Below are 18,910 nucleotides of genomic sequence, written 5' to 3'. Positions count from 1 at the left end.
TCAATTTCAAAGCGTTTAAATTCTTGTAAATAATAAGTTCGCTGCAGGAAGACGCCGGGCACAGTACGGGAGAAAGAGCAGTAACATAGCAGTCTCCAAACCCAGTGATTTATGGAAGAACAGCATAAATCAGCATGACCGAAGGGTAATTTGGACACCGTATCTTCGGGATCTGTGTCCCAGGGCGTAACCACAGTGCCACGACACGCTACTTGGTTTTACCAAGACTTCCAGTTCCATTTATTTTATTTTATTTATTTATTTATTTTGTGAATTCCATACATGTTTGTTTGTGATCTGAAAACGAGCAGAAGCCCAGTTTTCTGTCCTAAGAACATTATATTGTTGCGATGGCGTGCTTACTTAAAGTACTAACCGAAAGTCCGCAGCTCGTGGTCGTGAGGTAGCGTTCTCGCTTCCCACGCCCGGGTTCGATTCCCGGCGGGGTCAGGGATTTTCTCTGCCTCGTGATGACTGTGTGTTGTGTGCTGTCCTTAGGTTAGTTAGGTTTAAGTAGTTCTAAGTTCTAGGGGACTGATGACAATAGATGTTAAGTCCCATAGTGCTCAGAGCCATTTGAACTAACCGAAAGGGGCCCCCAAAAACGGGAAATGGCTATTTGAGAGTACAATATGTAGGTCATTGCGGAAGAACGTCGTTTGCTGCTGGTGTGCGAGCGTTAGTTTCTCGATTTGCCGTTCCGTTTCGCTAGGGACATGCTGCCCGAGAACGTTTGCACCAATCTGCTTACAGTAAGAGACAGGACTGCCGCGAGCTGCGGCTAGTCACGTAGGAGGCTAGCAGAGCCCAGCGAGGCGCGGCTGCGGCCAACAAGGTACCGTTAGCCGCCGCCTTTCACGCACTCAGGGTCGCCAACACAACGCGCACACAGGCACGACGCGACGCGCTCCGCCTAACCCGATTTACTGCCGCACTAAAGCACGCGCTCTTCTCGTTAAACAGTGAACACGTGATACAGAGTGGCCCTTCGGACCACTATCACATTCACCTGCGAGACAGAGTACTAGTGTAATAAATTATTCCTAACGTGCCCCAATTTCTCGGATATATTTTCAAATAATGGAACATGCTTACTCTCTTCCTTCGTCTTTCCTCACGTTTGCTGTAGTAAAATGGTCGAGATATATTCTGAAAGGATCAGCATAGATACTGGCCAGGAAATCTGTACCTGACCTGGAATTTTCTTGGCAGACCTACACTATCTTTGTCGAATCGATATGAAAGGGCACAAGCAAATCCAATTGTTGTCGAATGAGAACGAGAGCGCCGGAGCACATGATCCCTCAGACTTTATGTAAACATAAAGTCACCAATTAATATTTCGAGTCGTTTGTCGTTCTCGACCTCTTCCACTCGTACGCCAAACTTAACATTGCTGCATTCAGCAGCAGCTCTACAAAATGCAATCTTTTCCCTCCTCTTGAATACCCCCCCCCCCCCCCAAAAAATTTCTGTTTCCAATTCCAAAGGAACTATACGTGGATGCCTTAGGCCTACTCCCATTTCCATGTCGTTTCTTCTGGTAAGAGTTTCCCGTAGTATATTTTTTTTTATTATCTGTACCTTGCTTGATTTTTCTGAAATGCTGAGACATCTTTCGAGCTTCAGTTTCATTCAGAAATAATAATATGTGCTATATAATTAGTCTTTACAAGAAAAAAATGATGAAATTCATTTGATACACTTATATTTTTCGACATAGAGACATCTTCTTTTGTCATGTGAAGTTACACTTCGTGTCCAGAATATCGAAGCTGTTTACCAAGTCACGTTCTGCTACAGATTTTCGGGGTTACAAAAAACAATTCGGCAAAAATGAAGATTCCGTTCACTGCTAAGGGAGTCGCAAAACGGAAGGGCACAGGGCCTGTAGGTTGTTAAGAAAGCATTTTTTTTTCTTTCTCTGCGTGGTAAACCGAGCAAGATTGTATAATTAAAACACTTGCGATGCCATAGTTCTTTTCCCGCGCAGATTAGAAAGACCCTGTCGCCATATTTTGCTTACGCCCTTCATTAAATAAAGCAAGAACTTATCCGAAGTTCAGTTAAATAGCAAAATGGTTCAAATGGCTCTGAGCACTATAGGACTTAACGTCTGAGGCCATCAGTCCCCTAGAACTTAGAACTACTTAAACCTAATTAACCTAAGGACATCACACACATCCATGCCCGAGGCACGATTCGAACCTGCGATCGTAGCGGTTGCGCGGTTCCAGACTGTAGCGCCTAGAACCGCTCGGCCACCTCGGCCGGCTAAATAGCAAAATGTAAATACAAATAATCCCATTTGTTATGGGGTGCTCTTGCGCCATCCAATATAATCTGAACACTCAGCTTGTTATGAGTGAACACACAGTTTCACGCGAAAAGAAGAAACAAAGGTAAAGAGTTTGGTGTGTTTCGTCGTAATCGAGATAATTAAACAGACAGATCGCAGGCATGTGACGACTATAATGGGAAAGAAACTGCCAGGGGCGCTGTTGAGACAAATGTCTGTGACTTAGGAAAACGTGAGAAAATCGAAATCAAGTTTACTTGAAGGATTTTTGAGCCGGCCGCGGTGGTCTCGCGGTTCTAGGCGCGCAGTCCGGAACCGCGCGACTGCTACGGTCGCAGGTTCGAATCCTGCCTCGGGCATGGATGTGTGTGATGTCCTTCGGTTAGTTAGGTTTAAGTAGTTCTAAGTTCTAGGGGACTGATGACCACAGCTGTTAAGTCCCATAGTGCTCAGAACCATTTTTGAAGGATTTTTGAGATTTTTAAGCGGGGCGCCTCCGGAACACAACTCCAATGTCGTAAGTACAGCGCTGTCATCCTCGATAGACAGACGTGGAATCCTGACGACGGTGCGATTGTGTTTATTTTTTCGACAACAGTGCATTACCAGAGGTAAAAAAAAAAACACCGCTTAAACCTCTCAAACGATCTGGATTGAACCACATCATGAAGTACTTTGCTCTTCTGGGAAAGATAATGTCAAATACTGTGTTGTTCCTCTTCGTGAGAAGTGAACACGGCAACGACAATGTGAACGAAACGGGACTGCCTCTCAGTAAAACGCTGCTAGCGGGCGCGGCTGTTTGCTATACCGTTAACTGACATTTCGCTTGCGAAAGCGCTCCACGTAAAACATGAACCAGTGATTCATCGATCGCGATTCGGTCGGCGCAGGATTAAACCTGCTCGGACGGGGGCTTTCGTCACGATGCTGGCTGCCCAATTGGTATTATCACAACTAGAGACAACCTTCATGATTCTTTCCCATCGGCTGTGCACATTACGAGCAATACTAGCAATAGGAGAAAACCCATGTTAGAGTCTTTTAATAATTTATTATAGTTTATTTGCAACCAGCATAGAGTAGACTTGGCTGATGTCTTACAAAAATGAATCATAGCGCCATAAAGTGAATCAATCAACGCAGTGGATGGATTGAACATGTTGGTGCTTTGTCCAACGTTACCCAATTGGAATTTTCTCCAACTGTATAACTAACTAAGCTCACCAGTTACGAGGGGAACTCAAACTGCAAGGTGAAACCCGGCGTATGTTGCATCTTACCATATCCACATTTAGAAAGTATTGTCAGAGGGGATTGTCACATTCTGAGCTAGAGAAAAAAAAAATCGAAGAACTAATGACCTCTTTGTCAAAGATACTTTAATTCTTTTGTTCCTTCCTTTCTATCCGATTGTCAATGAAATCCCAACCCGTTGAAGTACTATTTAATGCCTGACCAGTTCAGCTTCCTGCGTTCGTGCTGTTGTTCACGGCTACTACTGTTTTCAACAGCTTGTAACCAAGTAGGAAAGGAGGTTACTGTTCAATGCCCTGTCGACGCCGAAGTCATCAGGGACGGAACACAAGCTCGGTTGGAGCAGCAGATCGGCCCGACAGTTTAGAATGACTCTTCCCGACATTCGCCTGATAGCGAAAAGCATGAAATCAGGATGACCGGGTAGGGATTGAGCCACATTACTCCACTGTGCCACCTCGTTCGGTGAAACATAATGGGATGTGGCTAAACATTGATCGAAACTAGTTGTATCATTTTGTCTTGCAGAATTCTCATTTTGTAAATCGATGCACGAAAACAGTGTAAAAAGTGGCGATATCATCTTTTTATCTTGTTCATGACAGGGCTGCGAACGGAGCTACTCATTTCGTATCTGCCATTTGCCGTTTACTGCTTGATAAAAGCCTCCTTGTAACTTCGCCATGCATTTAGGTCTTCGACTGGAGGAACCAATGTTGCTCCAGCGATCTGTTAATCATTCTATCCATCGTTCATTAGTTTATCTCGGTTTTTTCTTATCTACTTGAAATTCAGGAAGAGTACTTCCTTGGACCATCGAGCATCCATTCGCATATCTGTCCACTGCCGTCCTGCGAACACAGCCATTCAGTGTTTGTAGTCACTCACACTTCCAAGAACAAGTTTATCCTCCGAGTGCTGTGCCCATGGTTGGGCAATGATAGGAACATATGTATTTGGACGAGCACTCGCAGATACAAATATATGAAAATCAGAATTGTGGTTATATATTCCGCTGCATCTATCGAAGTACTTAAGCAGAACTGTGAACAAAAGCAAGTTACGGCGTGCTCCCCTTAATCTAGTCGCTTCGACGCCTTCGCTGGCAACACTGCCTATAATAAAGGCCTTCGCGAGAAAAAATGAAGTGGACTAGTCGGTAAGCCGTAATCGAGGCCACTGCTGTTGGGTGTGGTTAGCCATTGCGCAACAGCAACAACCGCCCCTCTCTAAAGAGGCATTTAAGATGGTAGTCGGAGGAGAATGTACAGAAAGGAACTGAGGCATCTCGATACTGCAATTAGCAGCTATGGATTATCGACCCAAAATGTGCTCCGTAACAAAAATCGACTCCAAAACCACCATTGATTTTCCAACCAACCAATCTCCCGCGCAACAGTAATTCGTGGCCGTGCGGTTAAAGGCGCTTCAGTCTGGAACCGCGTGACCGCTACGGTCGCAGGTTCGAATCCTGCCTCGGGCATGGATGTGTGTGATGTCCTTAGGTTAGTTAGGTGTAAGTAGTTCTAAGTTCTAGGGGACTTATGACCACAGATGTTGAGTCCCATAGTGCTCAGAGCCATTTGAACCATTTGAACAGTAATTCGCTTGCTGGGGAATAAAGCGCAACTGGAAAGTCACGGGTAAGCTCTGTGTTGTCTGAACCTACCGCGAATGGGCTAGCTGACCACAGTGTGGTGAACCTCGCGTTTTTCGTGAGGGTCGGTGGTCTTGTCGCACTTTCACTACAGCCTCCGTCCGTCCACTCCTCCGCTTTCTACGATCGAGAGAAAGTGGCCGGCAACAGCTAGGGGTTAATGCTCTAGCCTGAAGACACAGCTGTATCAGTCAGGAGTCATTGCCCCACGACAAAAATTAGGGCGTCGGAAAACAAGAGGCTAGTGGGGGTCGCAATCTTCAAAAATTGCGATGGCAGAGTGATCAGGCAGAATGCTTTTCCTCCAAACTGCAGTCAGAAATGTTTTCAACAGTCTAAGTATGAGGCAAATGAAGCCATATCGATGAATAAGAAACGCAACAGGGCTTGGAAAATTGTATAGTTCATGAACATCGTACTGCAATAACTCTCTTTTCGTAACGTCATACTTCCATTACTGAAACGCAGAAAAAACGAGTATGGGGCTGAAATAGCATTTACAATAACTTATTATTTCCAAGTGCCAAGCACCAGGAAGAACCGGTGAAAGCATTTGTTGAAAATGCGGTACACAGCAGCATGGCGGCGTAGGTGCGATCCGATTCTTTGACCTTGCAGGCGTGAAAGCAAATCATGTAGCAGGGAATGTTGTTCAGCACCCAACAAGGTTGATAGATTTTTTACAACAGCGCTCATAACTATAAAAAATGTTAGGTTGCTCACATTACAATACGCCGAAAATCATTTAATTAGTCACGAGAACTGAATTAATATTGAAAACGTTAAGCTTTTTGAATTTCATCATACGTATTATAAGATTCCTATTCCTTACTCACTTCGCTGAAAATCTCTCCTTGTTGATGACGGATTGTTTCAGCATTAGCATTGTTTCGAGTGGGATGGGCAGAGTCAATTAAGCGGAATCGTTGAGATGCCACAGTTAGTTTACTGCTTCCTTTGTCGAAAAGAGTAACAAAATCATGTCACGAGATTAGAATAAAACTTCAACTTTCAAAAATGCACAAATCGTGGACGACATTCCCTACTGGAGAATTACACTTCATAATTCTTCCGACACGCGACTGTAAAATTCAGGACACTGCTTTCTTTAGAATACGTCCTCCGATCGAATGTTCGGTTCCACAACCTCTGTAGACCCATCTTCAACACGCGCTCAAAACCAAGCAACCGTAAAACTCATTTTTGAACACAAGAGATGCGTAATCGAGGGTTGTGGCGCCTCACAGAGGTTGTGTCGATCGAGACACAATGGTGATCTCTCAGTATTCAAACTGCAGTTCCATACTGCCAGATGCTGTGGCTCTTGGTTGAAAATAAACTGCATTTACTTATTTTATTTTATCCGTGATTGATCGACACGCAGTGGTAAGACGAAAACGTGATGGGAGCCCAAGTGGTTAGTGGTTGGCATCGGTAGTTGCTGGCGCAGAGGTCGTGGATTCGGTTCCGAGTGATCATGTAAAAAATCTGCGTAGTGGGGCCAAAGTAGAAGCTGTTTGAATCAACAAGCAATGAAGTTGGCGCGGAATGCGTCAAATTGACGCCAAATTGAAACGCTTGCACGAAGCTGGGAGCCATATACAACTTTTGTTTATTCACTACAATGGATTTCCTTCATCATCAGAGAATGTTTAACAAGACCACATCGAATTAATGGCCTCACCGAACTTAACTATTTTGATGATGACTAATTTCCACTACTCATCGAAGTACCGCGGGTACTGTAATCGACCACAACTGCAAAAGTCAAGATTTGGATTTCCCTCAGTCTAACGAAATTTTTCAGTGGCTGTGAAGCGTGTAACTCACACGGTCGTTTCAGTAGCGTAAGGCCAGCAGCAATGACATCGCAAACATACATTCACTTTACTATTTTCTGGAGGCCTCACGGCACCGAGAAGGAACTAAGGGGTCGATCGAATAAACAAAAAACAGAGCAATAACAAAAACTTTAATCGTGAGCTCAGGCTTTTGCAGATGACGTTGTTACCTTTAATTTGTTTGATAAAAACTGCACAGATATTCAGTCAGATCTTGATAAATTGGCTGTTTGCTCTGGATGTTCATTAACGTAAAACCGTGCATTTTACAAAACCCAGGAATGAAGTATTGTATGATTACAATATCTGTGAGACAATTGGAATTAATCAGATCATACAAATAACAAGGTGAAACGATCTGTGGAGGTTTGAAATGGAATGATAGCATAGGATCAGTCTTAGCTAAAGCAAGTGGCAGACTTCGCTCCATTTAGAGGATACTACGAAAATGCAGTAGAGCTACACAGGTGATTGCTTGCGAAACACTGGTGCGAGCCATTCTGGAATACTGCTCGACTGTGTGGGACCAATACCGAATAATAAAGTACAAAGAAGGGCAGCACAAATGGTCTCATGTTTGTTTGATCCATGGGAGAGTGTCTGAGAAAGGCTTAAAAACGTTAACTGGCAGCCTACTGTCTGCGAAAGCCTATTTGCAATGATTCGAGGAGAAATATTTCGGGAGAAATCTAGGGGTATTACACATGCATATCGCAGCCTTAGGGACCGCGAAGGTTAGACTAATTACAGGCAGCATAGAGCCATTTAAGCGGCGTCGCTTCACGCGCTCCAACGCGAATGAAACGGGAAGAAAACCTAATACGTGTTACTTTAGGAAGTACGCTCTGCCATGGACTTCACTACTTTGCAGGGTGTAGATACAGAAAGACGGAAGACGCGAACTTCTGTGTTCCAGGCACCACCGAACTGGTAGAAGCGTAATAACGCAGCCCGAGGCACGGGTGCGATGCACACGTAGTGCTGTTGAAAGCAACGCCTGACGGCACTGCAGCGCTTTCAGCCGAGAACAAAGCATTTGGGGTGTCATCTGCGCGCTGCGTAGAAGTAGTAGAGCGGTGGTGCGGGGCTCACCTCTGCGGACTGACAGTAGGGCAGCATGGCGACGCTGGTCCGCGCTGTGGGTGCCCGCGATGGCGACTGCTGCCTGACTGAGTGACTGGCTAGGCGGCTCGGTCCGCGCCGCGCGGCGTGCCGTGCTAGCTCTATCCTAGCTAACGGTTCGCCCCTGACTCACGGCACGCACCTGCTCGGCTGCGCCGCGGCGCGCCCACGCCCTCACCCTCCACTCCCCTCACGGCCCTGCTCCACCAATGGCACTCGTCTCTCGGCCGCTACTGCCCCTTCGCCGCGCGTCTCTTTCTGTACCAGAAGATGCGGTATGCCGTGACTCTGACCACGCCCATATCTTTTCCTTTGTTCGCTCTTCGCCGTCTGGCCTTCCCGAGAGAGGTGGCGCAACACACACACACACACACACACACACACACACACTGCTCGCAGTATAACGCGAAGAATTCCTTTCTCTTTATCCAAGTAGCACTGTTGTTTGTGGCGGCAGCAGTACGGACAGCCCACATATTCGGTCCTATGAATAAGAATAAAAAAAAAAAAGAACCCCCAAGATTCTCAGAGCAAAAGAACATTCTCTAAGAAAGTTCTCAATTCCATATGAATAAAAAATTCGAAGCGTATTCTCTGATGAACGACTTTCTTCTCACTACCTCCCTTCATTGAGAAGGCCCTCGGTGTGACTCGTCTGCCGTGTCTGGCTCAGAACGCACGCATAATGTTACATTCCATTCAACTCGTTCAAACAGGCGAACTATTCAGTGTACAAATATGGAACTGGCAGCAGTGTGTTCAGGAAGACGTACTCTATGTTTCGACATTACTTTTATATGCGGCAATAAATTACACTACTGGCCATTGAAATTGCTACACCACGAAGATGACGTGCTACAGACGCGAAATTTAACCGACAAGAATAAGATGCTGTGACGCGCAAATGATTAGCTTTTCAGAGCATTCACGCAAGGTTGGCGCCCGTGCCGACACCTACAACGTGCTGAAACGAGGGAAGGTTCTAACCCATTTCTCATACACAAACAGCAGGCGTTGCCTGGTGAGACGTTGTTGTGATGCCTCGTGTAAGGAGGAGAAATGCGGACCATCACGTTTCCGAATTTGATAAAGGTCGGATTGTAGCCTATCGCGATTGCGGTTTATCGTATCGCGACATTGCTGCTCGCGTTAGTCGAGATCCAATGATTGTTAGCAGAATATGGAATCGGTAGGTACAGGAGGGTAACACGGAACGCCGCGATGGATCCCAACGGCCTCGTATCACTAGCAGTCGAGATGACAGGCATCTTATCCGCATGGCTGTAACGGATCGTGCAGCCACGTCTCGATCCCTGAGTCAACAGATGGGGACGTTCGCAAGACAACAACCATCTGCACGAACAGTTCGACGACGTTTGCAGCAGCATGGACTATTAGCTCGGAGACTAAGGCTGCGATTACCCTTGACGCTGCATCACTGACAGGAGCGCCTGCGATAGTGTACTCAATGACGAACCTGGGTGCACGAATGGCAAAACATCATTTTATCGGATGAATCCAGGTTCTGTTTACAGCATCATGATGGTGGCATCCGTGTTTGGCGACATCGCGGTGAACGCACATTGGAAGCGTCTATTCGTCATCGCCATACTGGCGTATCAACCGGCGTGATGGTATGGGGTACCATTGGTTACACGTCTCGGTCACCTCTTGTTCGTATTGACGGCACTTTGAACAGTCGACGTTACATTTCAGATGTGTTACGACCCGTGGTTCTACCCTTCATTCGACCCCTGCGAAACCCTACATTTCAGCAGGATAATGCACGACTGCATGTTGCAAGTCTTGTACGGGCCTTTCTGGGTACAGAAAATGTTCAACTGTTGCCCTGGCCAGCACATTCTCCACATCTCTCACCAATTGAAAACGTCTTGGCTGGTCAATGGTGGCCGAGCAACTGGCTCATCACAATACGCGTCATTACTCTTGAAGCTGCATGGGCAGCTGTACCTGTACACGCCATCCAAGCTCTATTTGACTCAATGCCCAGGCGTATCAAGGCCATTAATACGGCCAGAGGTGGTTGTTCTGGGCACTGAGTTCTTAGGATATATGCACCGAAATTGCGTGAAAATGTAGTCACATGTCAGTTCTAGTATAATATATTTGTCCAATGAATACCCGTTTATCATCTGCATTTCTTCTTGGTGTAGCAATTTTAATAGCCAGCACAGGAATGGGGTAGGAATAATTTTAGATGAGTATGCTAGTAAATCTGTCAAAAGCATTTTACCAATCTCAGATAGAGTAATCAGTCTACATTTACAAACGAAACAAACAAATATTAATTTAATCCAAATCTATGCTCCAACAGCCGACAAAGACCAAGAAGAAATAGGAAAATTTTATGAAGAATTAACACAAGCAATAGGAACCTCAAAAAGCAGAGACATTATTATCATCATGGGAGATTTTAATGCCAAAATAGGTGAAGGAAGTGAAGGTGATCTTATTGGACCTTTTGGTTTAGGAACAAGAAATGAAAGAGGAGATTTGCTGTCACAATTTTGCCAGGAAAACAATCTGTCTATTACAAACACATTTTTTAAACTCCCTAAACGAAGACTTTATACTTGGAAATCACCAAGAGACTGTAATGAAGAAGTTTGCAGAAATCAAATCGATTTCATACTTATAAACAAGAGGTACAAAAATTCTATTCATGGTGTGAAAACATATCCAGGAGCTGATATATTTTCTGATCATAACCTTTTAGTAGCAAAGTTCCATGTGAAACTGAAAGCCATACAAAAGAAACAAAAGAAGGACTATATAAATACAACTATTCTAAGAGACCCCTTGACTAAACAAAAGACTTCTGAAGAGATTAATAAGGAATTAGTTAGGATAAAGAATAATCAAACAGAAGACATTGATGGCAAATGGGAACTTATAAAAGACACATTAAATAATGCATGTAAAAACACAATGGCGACCAAACACAACAACATGAAAAAGAAGTGGATGACAGAGAAGATATTACAATTGATGGAACAAAGAAGAATACTTAAAAATAGAGATGAAAGTGAGTATAAAAGATTACATGCAGAAATACGAAAAGAAACACGGCGAGCAAAAGAAGAATGGTACAAGGAACAATGCTCTGAAATTGAGAGTTATGAAACAAGACATGATAGTTTCAACTTACACAAAAAAGTTAAAGATTTATCTGGACTTAACAAAAAGAAAAGTACAAGTTTATTGTTAGATAAAAATGACAAAATAATTCCTGATGTTAAAGGTAAACTGGACAGGTGGACAGAATATGTCAAAGAACTATTTGAAGATACAAGAAAAGATCAAAAATTTTATGATAACATGATCGGAGAACGAGGACCAAGCATATCGAAAGAAGAAATATTACATGTTATCAACAAATCAAAGCCCCTGGACCGGATAAGATACCAAATGACATCCTGAAACTCATAGGAATAGACCATATAGATATATTTGTACAATTGTTTAATGATATTTATAATTCGGGAATTATTCCTAGGGATTGGTTGACATCTACCTTTGTTACATTACCCAAAAAGGCTAATGCCAAAACTTGTAATGATCACCGTACAATAAGCTTAATGAGTCACACCTTAAAGATATTTCTAAAAGTTATACACCAACGAATATACAAAAAAGTAGAAGAAGGTATAAGTGAAACACAATTCGGTTTTAGAAGTTCCCTCGGTACAAGAGAAGCATTGTTTGCTTTTAATATATTAGCGCAACGATGTATGGAGGTTAACCAGCCACTATATGTGTGCTTCCTGGATTATAATAAAGCATTTGACAAAGTTCGTCATGATCATCTCATAGAATTGTTAGAAAAGAAAACACTTGATAAGAAAGACATCCGCATTATATATAACCTCTACTACAATCAAACCGCAACCGTGAAGGTAGAAAATGAGTTATCGAATGATATAGAAATAAAGAGGGGTGTGAGACAAGGTTGCGTTCTCTCACCCTTATTGTTTAATATGTATTCAGAAGACATATTCCAGGCAGCTCTATCAGATGAAATAGCTGGCATTAAAGTGAATGGGCTAAACATTAACAATGTTAGGTTTGCTGATGACACTGTACTACTAGCTGGAAACCTCAAAGATCTACAATTACTTCTTGACAAAGTCGCAGAAAAAAGTGAAGAATTTGGCTTGACTCTTAACGTAAGCAAGACTAAGTTCATGGTGATATCTAAAACACACCAACAAGAAAATCTTACAATCAATAGGGAAAGAGACGATCAAGTACGTAAATTTAAATATCTCGGAACAATTGTAAATGAGGAGATTGAAAGCTCAGAAGAAATTAAATCGAGAATAGGACAGGCCAGAAGTATCTTTAATAAGATGAAAAATGCATTCTGTTCGAGAGACATTTGTTTAAACACAAAAATGAGGTTGCTAAGACGCTATGTATTCTCAAAATTATTATACGGAATGGAAGCGTGGACATTGAAAAAGAAGGACATGAACAGTTTAGAAGCTTTTGAAATGTGGGCATATAGAAGAATACTTAGAATTAGTTGGGTGTCGAGGATTACTAATCAAGATGTCCTAAGAAGAATGGGAAAGGAAAAAGAATTAATTAAAACTATTAAAGTAAGGAAGCTACAATATTTAGGCCATGTTATTAGGGGAGTAAATTACAAAATATTGCAAATAATACTAGAAGGGAAAATTTGTGGGAAGAGAACGAGGGGTAGAAGACGGACATCCTGGATTGACAATTTAAAAAATTGGTACAACTGTTCAACATCAGAACTCCTTAGATCAGCCAAATCAAGATCAGAAATTGCCATGATGACAGCCAACCTTCTTAGAGGAGACGGCACATGAAGAAGAAGAAGTGTATATCCTCCACCACTTGTGCTGCCATCTACCGTCTGTGAGTGACTACTGCACTTTGATGTGATCAGGTGACTATTTTCATTACATAAATAATTGAACAGTTTGCAGCCTGTTCAATATGGACGTAATTTAATTGCAATTACGGATTCCAAAGATTTTAATATGCGTATTACATGGTTTTCAAATCCATTGGTTTTCTTCCTAAGGTATTTTTCAAGATCCATTATCTATGGCCTCCTTTTTATCTTCCATATCACTAGGTTGCACTAGATCCTCAGCAATAATTGTATAATTTGTAATGAATTAAGTCAGTCTTATAATGTAGCGTTTCTCAGACCTTTTAAAATGCTAAAAGACTTCACCTCAAAAGGCCACACTCGCCCGCGAATGGCATCGAAAATGAAAGAAATTGACAAATACAAGGATTTGTTGAGACCCTGTATTCAGAAAAAGGATGTGACATGTTATCCGCAGAATGAATAACTCGTCTTAAACCTGTACAAAATATTTGTTAGTCATCAGTAGTTGATTAAACAAAGGAGATTTCAACTTTGCACGCAACGCTGCCTATGACCACCCGATTATTAGTGTTGCGCAACGCTCTTCAGGAGGGGGGAGGGAGGGGGAGTGGGAGGAGTCAAGTCAACTGGTTATTTGGGCGTCTGGCAATGCGCTGTCTGCCGTAGCAGGTGGGCCGGCGACCCACTGCGCCTCGCGTCCTACTTGTCGCACGCTTGCCAACCTTCCGCCGTGACACGAACAAGGCCGCGTAACATCTTCACAGCTGTATGGAATCTTATTGCATGGATGCAAGGTTCACATTACCATGATGCAGAGCATTCCGAGTTTGGCTTATTGCACGTGACAAGATGCTCTATTTTGATCCTTTTTTGTGGCTCTTCATACTGTTCCTAGGTAATTTTATCCCTTAGCAATGTAGTTTTCACACCAACATACGAAAATCAATATTGAATTCAACACTGCAGCTTGAGTCTAATGTTGTTACGAATTATTTCTCTCTATATAAATACCGCAATCCAGACGAAAATGTCCGAATTAATATATTTCGGTCAGCACACAAAGTGTACTACTTCAGAAGCGCGGTTCTGTGAGTTCTGTAAAATACCCATCAGTGGTTCCCATAAGTTCACTACACTAAAAACATATATTGTCACAAATTTATTTGCTTGTAACAATAGGTTTCCGCTTATCCAAGCCTCTTCTGATGGTAAATTTTTTTTATTCTCTTTGTCCAGAAGACATGCGTAACACTCCCGTCTGTACCTGTTTCATCCTTTGCAACGTAACCGATTAAAAGAAATCGTTTTACATTAAAAATCGCTAACCGTAAACTATCTGGCAGATGCAATCGTCCTCGCCTTTTTTTGGTGCAGGGCCACAGACTTCGGCTCGCTGCGGTGGTTGTTGTTTGGTTTCTTGTAATTGATGGGCCCAAATCTCTTAATAACAAACTGTCGCTCAAAATCAGTTGCAATCATTTTAAAACGCGTCAATCATTCATTTTCGCGTTTGCCTTTAGACAGTATGCAGCAAATTTGTCTATAATCCTGCTCGAAGCTATTTGGTAGATGCTTCTTCATTTTAAATGTACTGGACTCTCTTGTATTCCTACGGCCGCAGCTATTTTGTAAACTTTTAAATAAAAGTTCAGTATTTTTCTCGTTCTTTAATCTGAGGAGTAAAGCGGGCTGTTTGAGATCCAATTCTTATCAACAAATTGCCCACGTGTGAGTAAAAAACAGGAAATTTTGCTGTTGGTATTAGAGCATATTGTGACGAAACGCGTATCTTACATTTAAAGTAAAAGATCGTACACAGAAAATCATTCCGCAGATTGCCACAGTACTGTACACTGAACATAATAACAATATCGATGAGAGTGATGACACGTGTGGCTGTGTACTCTAATTGCAGTTGTGGACGCAAGCAACGCGCTGCAGTGCAGTTGTCGCGCATGTCAAGAGATGGCGTTACATGGTTGACTTAACCATTCATCTGTTTCCTCTCGTTAGCTGCTTGCCAACTAATGAAGTGCAAGATTTCTACAGCTGCCCCTATGGGCCGATAAGCAAAATATCGCTGTTTCTTATGCTAATGACTGAGCAAAACTGGACTATGATGTAGCGTGAAAATATCGAGATTGCTGCTTTAACCGCAGCAATACAAAGGCACTTTCCATAACGCGAGTTACCAGGGGGGAGGGGGGGGGGTACTTTACGCCTACCCTAAAAACAATTTAAAAAATGACAAAAGTCGTTAATGTTGTTGGAGTATGCTAACAACATACTTTTAAAGAGGTAAGTAGAGTCCAGAATCTGAAAATATCTTTTAGCTCACTATTAGCAATATCAACGCACTTTCAATAATGTGTTTTATCAACTTTTATGACAACCACAAAAAATTTAAGAAAGCAGATTTCATTGCTGTTGCTGTTGCTTTTTAAGGAGATACTGGTGTGTAAGTAAGGCCATGAACCTAAAAATATTGAATACGACATTCATTGGGGAAAGTGACTTCCACTACCTAATATTTTTGGGTAAGTTTAACTGAAAAATTTAAAACGTATATGGAATATGTAGAAGAATACACTAAAATATATATTTTTCAAAATTTTAAAATTTAAATTAATTGAGTATATTACAATATTTTTAGATGTTGGGCATGAAGCACCTCCCCTCGCCTTGGCGTTGCTAGAGATAGTTTTTACTCGACAATAAACTTACTTACGCTGTTCAACAGTCTTCTTATTTACTATAGAATTAATTCAATCTAAGCCCCAGTCAGCGTAAGGGTGATGTGCCGTTAAGTAATTCCAGTTCTTATTATTTCTCATTCCATTGCCACCAATTTAATAATTGTTGCAACGATTCTCTGCTTCTACATTCAGATCGTTTCCCAGCTGTTCGAGGCTAACCCTATAATTGTGTGCAGTGTGTTGCTAGAACTAAACACTGACACAAAAAGGCCAACGAAGCATCGAATCACAGATTAACTGCTGATGCAAAAGGCTACATCTAAATCATTTTTCTCTCTATAAAAAGGCAATTTTCCTGTGGAGACTATCTGTTTGAGAAACACTGATCTTCGAAGCAACAGTTACTTTTTTCAGTGTTTGCCAAAATGAGACTGGGAAAACACCTCTCTAACGCAATCAGACTTCTCCATGTCTTGCGCACTCAGCGTAGTGCCTATTCTAGAGCTGCTTCTCCACATAGAATGCCAATGACTACCGAGCTTAGTAAGACGTACGTACCAGATGCTTAGCCAGGTCGCAGATTTTGCCACCATCAGAGCTCTTGGGGTACCGCAGCGAGAACTGAGCTTGCGAGCCGCGCATGCTAAACCTCTGCAGACGACTGGCCGATCGTCTCGCGAGATCGGCATTTTTTCCGGGCTTCCCTCCGCTGGCCGGAAGCTCCGGTGACGTACCGGCGGTCGCTCTGGACGCCTTCTTTCCTCGTGTCTTCCGGCACGGGAGTCTAGCCGGTGCGCGAGTCCCTGCTCAAGCGTCATCAATACCGCGTACTTTTGTTTCTTCTTGACGATTTTTGCTGGAAAACCATTCCGACAGCGTCCTCATCTCCTGGAAGCGTCAAGTCAGCTACTGTATTATCTGCGCGGTATTCTACACACTGACGGCAGTTCCTTCATGAAAATACCTTAACGAATGGAATTGTCCTCAACCGTGTTTACCCGTTCTAAGTATGTATCTTAGGTAGGCGTAACAAATTTTTCGCGTCGGTCTCAAATGACATGAGAATGGCTCTGAGCACTATGGGACTCAACTGCTGAGGTCATTAGTCCCCTAGAACTTAGAACTAGTTAAACCTAACTAACCTAAGGACATCACAAACATCCATGCCCGAGGCAGGATTCGAACCTGCGACCGTGGCGGTCTTGCGGTTCCTGACTGCAGCGCCTTTAACCGCACGGCCACTTCGGCCGGCTGACATGAGAAGTAGAAAACTAAAACGAAGGATATAGGAAGTCCATGTACATGAGCGAGCTGAAGACGGAGATAGACGAGCAAATAGTCGAAGTAGGAACCTCCCTGCGATGTCGGGCAATTAACTGACAAGAATTCTTCAGTGTATTATTCTGCACTGCTTAATCTGTCATCCGCAAGCACCACCATTTGGTCTCCAGGTGAGCTCTTACCGTTTTGGTCAGTTCGCCAGATGTATCTGGGAGCAAGTAAAATGTTGTTTGCTTCATCGTGGTATGTGAACTCTCGGAATTTTAATCGGTAAACCTCTCTGTGACACATAAAGCTCCTCTTGTAGCGACTGTCACTATAGTTGAACTAGCATCTTCCTGTCGAAATGCGCTGCTCTGCTTTGGATCTTCTCTCTCTCTCTCTCTCTCTCTCTCTCTCTCTCTCTCTCTATATATATATATATATATATATATATATATATATATATCTGTCTGAGTCTTATTTGATAATGACCCCGACTGACGAGTAGTATTTAAAAATCGCTAGAATATGCGTTTTGTAAGCTACCCCTTCGGAGCATCCAATGAATTTGCGTAGCATCTGTTTTCCGACGGCTGGTTGCATGTAGGTTCTCCATTTCAGGTCGCTCAAGACGTGTATTTCTAGATATTTTACTGTTGTAGCTGTTTTGCGGCGATTGACGGCCAATAATCGATTAATAATGAGCATTTGTGCTAATTTACGCGCACTTACGTTTCATTTACATATGTCGAGACTCTTCTCTTGTATGTATCCCTGCGCTTCGCCCAATTTACTGGCGTTGCGGCTTCCCTACATAATTAGCGTCATCTACAAAACGCCCCACAGAGCTTCCAGCGTAACCCATAAGATCATTTACCGTAAACAGTTATCAGGATGTCCTCAGAATAACAAGAAATCTGGTCAGATATTCCTTAATATCGTAATTTGCTCAGAAGCCAATAGAACAGTGCCTAGAAAAATACCGTCTACCATGCTCTTTGTTGAGAGCTGTAGATGTAGATACTATCATGATTGCACAACATGCCTCACATCTATTTATATAGAACTCCCGACGTTTTTATTTATGGAAATGTAGCATCAACCATATACAGAATCACATGTTAAACTTTATTCTGTTTTCCATAACTTATAAAAGGAAGTGAATGATTTGGCACTCAGTAAGACAATAATACGGCGCCCGAGAAGTGATTGACATGGCACTCAAGCGCTTTGGGAAGAAACTGGAATATGTGCCTATGCTAATGTCTTAATCTGCCAGCAGAGCTCAGTTTCTGTTCTGTTAGGTATATTTACAAAGTTGAACTAAAGCAGCACAATGTTAGCAGATTTCGGCCTTAAAAGTCCTGGCGTCTTTCAAAGAAAAGTCCAACTATGAACGTTATCGAGTAATCCCAAAAGCTGTCAAACGCCGTTAAAAACAATTCTATTTCGTAGAGAACGTGTCTAACGTAACTAGCCATGGATAGAAATTTAAAGTTTGAGTGGCTTTAAGAGTGTTCACCTGATCCCTTAGCAATTGCATTCTTCATCGTAGCTGGGGCAAGCTGGTTCGAATGGATACATTCCCGCGCGCACTTTTATTGGCTGTCATTTATGGCCGTAGTACCACATCGGTGTATTTTCGACGTATGTTTACACGGAGAATTTTGCTCTATTGGACGTCCAGCACCTGCCTCTAACTTTTCTACCACAATGTTTTTCTCCGACATGTACAGGTACCACAATAAGATTTTCACTCTGCAGCGGAGTGTCCGCTGATATGAAACTTCCTGGCAGATTAAAACTGTGTGCCGGACCGAGACTCGAACTCGGGCAAAGGTTAATGGATCAACGACGAACTGAAACGGGTGTCTTGCGACGTCC

At 42.8% G+C, this 18,910-nt stretch overlaps 1 protein-coding gene across 3 annotated transcripts in view; it reads right to left on the bottom strand.

Annotated features, from left to right (window-relative positions):
• Nucleotides 1-18,910, bottom strand: part of LOC124787691 (DNA-binding protein D-ETS-4) — a 166,115-nt gene that overhangs the window by 9,265 nt on the left and 137,940 nt on the right. The window contains exon 1 of one of the 3 annotated variants that reach the window (XM_047254520.1): nt 8,147-8,306. The exons of the other annotated variants lie outside the window; for them this stretch is intronic. Within the exon in view, the coding sequence (XP_047110476.1) occupies nt 8,147-8,173 (27 nt within the window). The 5' untranslated portion in view covers nt 8,174-8,306. Of the gene's footprint in view, nt 1-8,146; nt 8,307-18,910 lie in introns of those variants that run through there. 3 annotated transcript variants of the gene reach the window in all.

This window comes from Schistocerca piceifrons, chromosome 3, assembly GCF_021461385.2.
Source record: "Schistocerca piceifrons isolate TAMUIC-IGC-003096 chromosome 3, iqSchPice1.1, whole genome shotgun sequence".
NCBI lineage: Eukaryota > Metazoa > Arthropoda > Insecta > Orthoptera > Acrididae > Schistocerca > Schistocerca piceifrons.
Note: the sequence above shows the minus strand (reverse complement) of the source record. Positions and strands in the feature narration are given on the sequence as shown.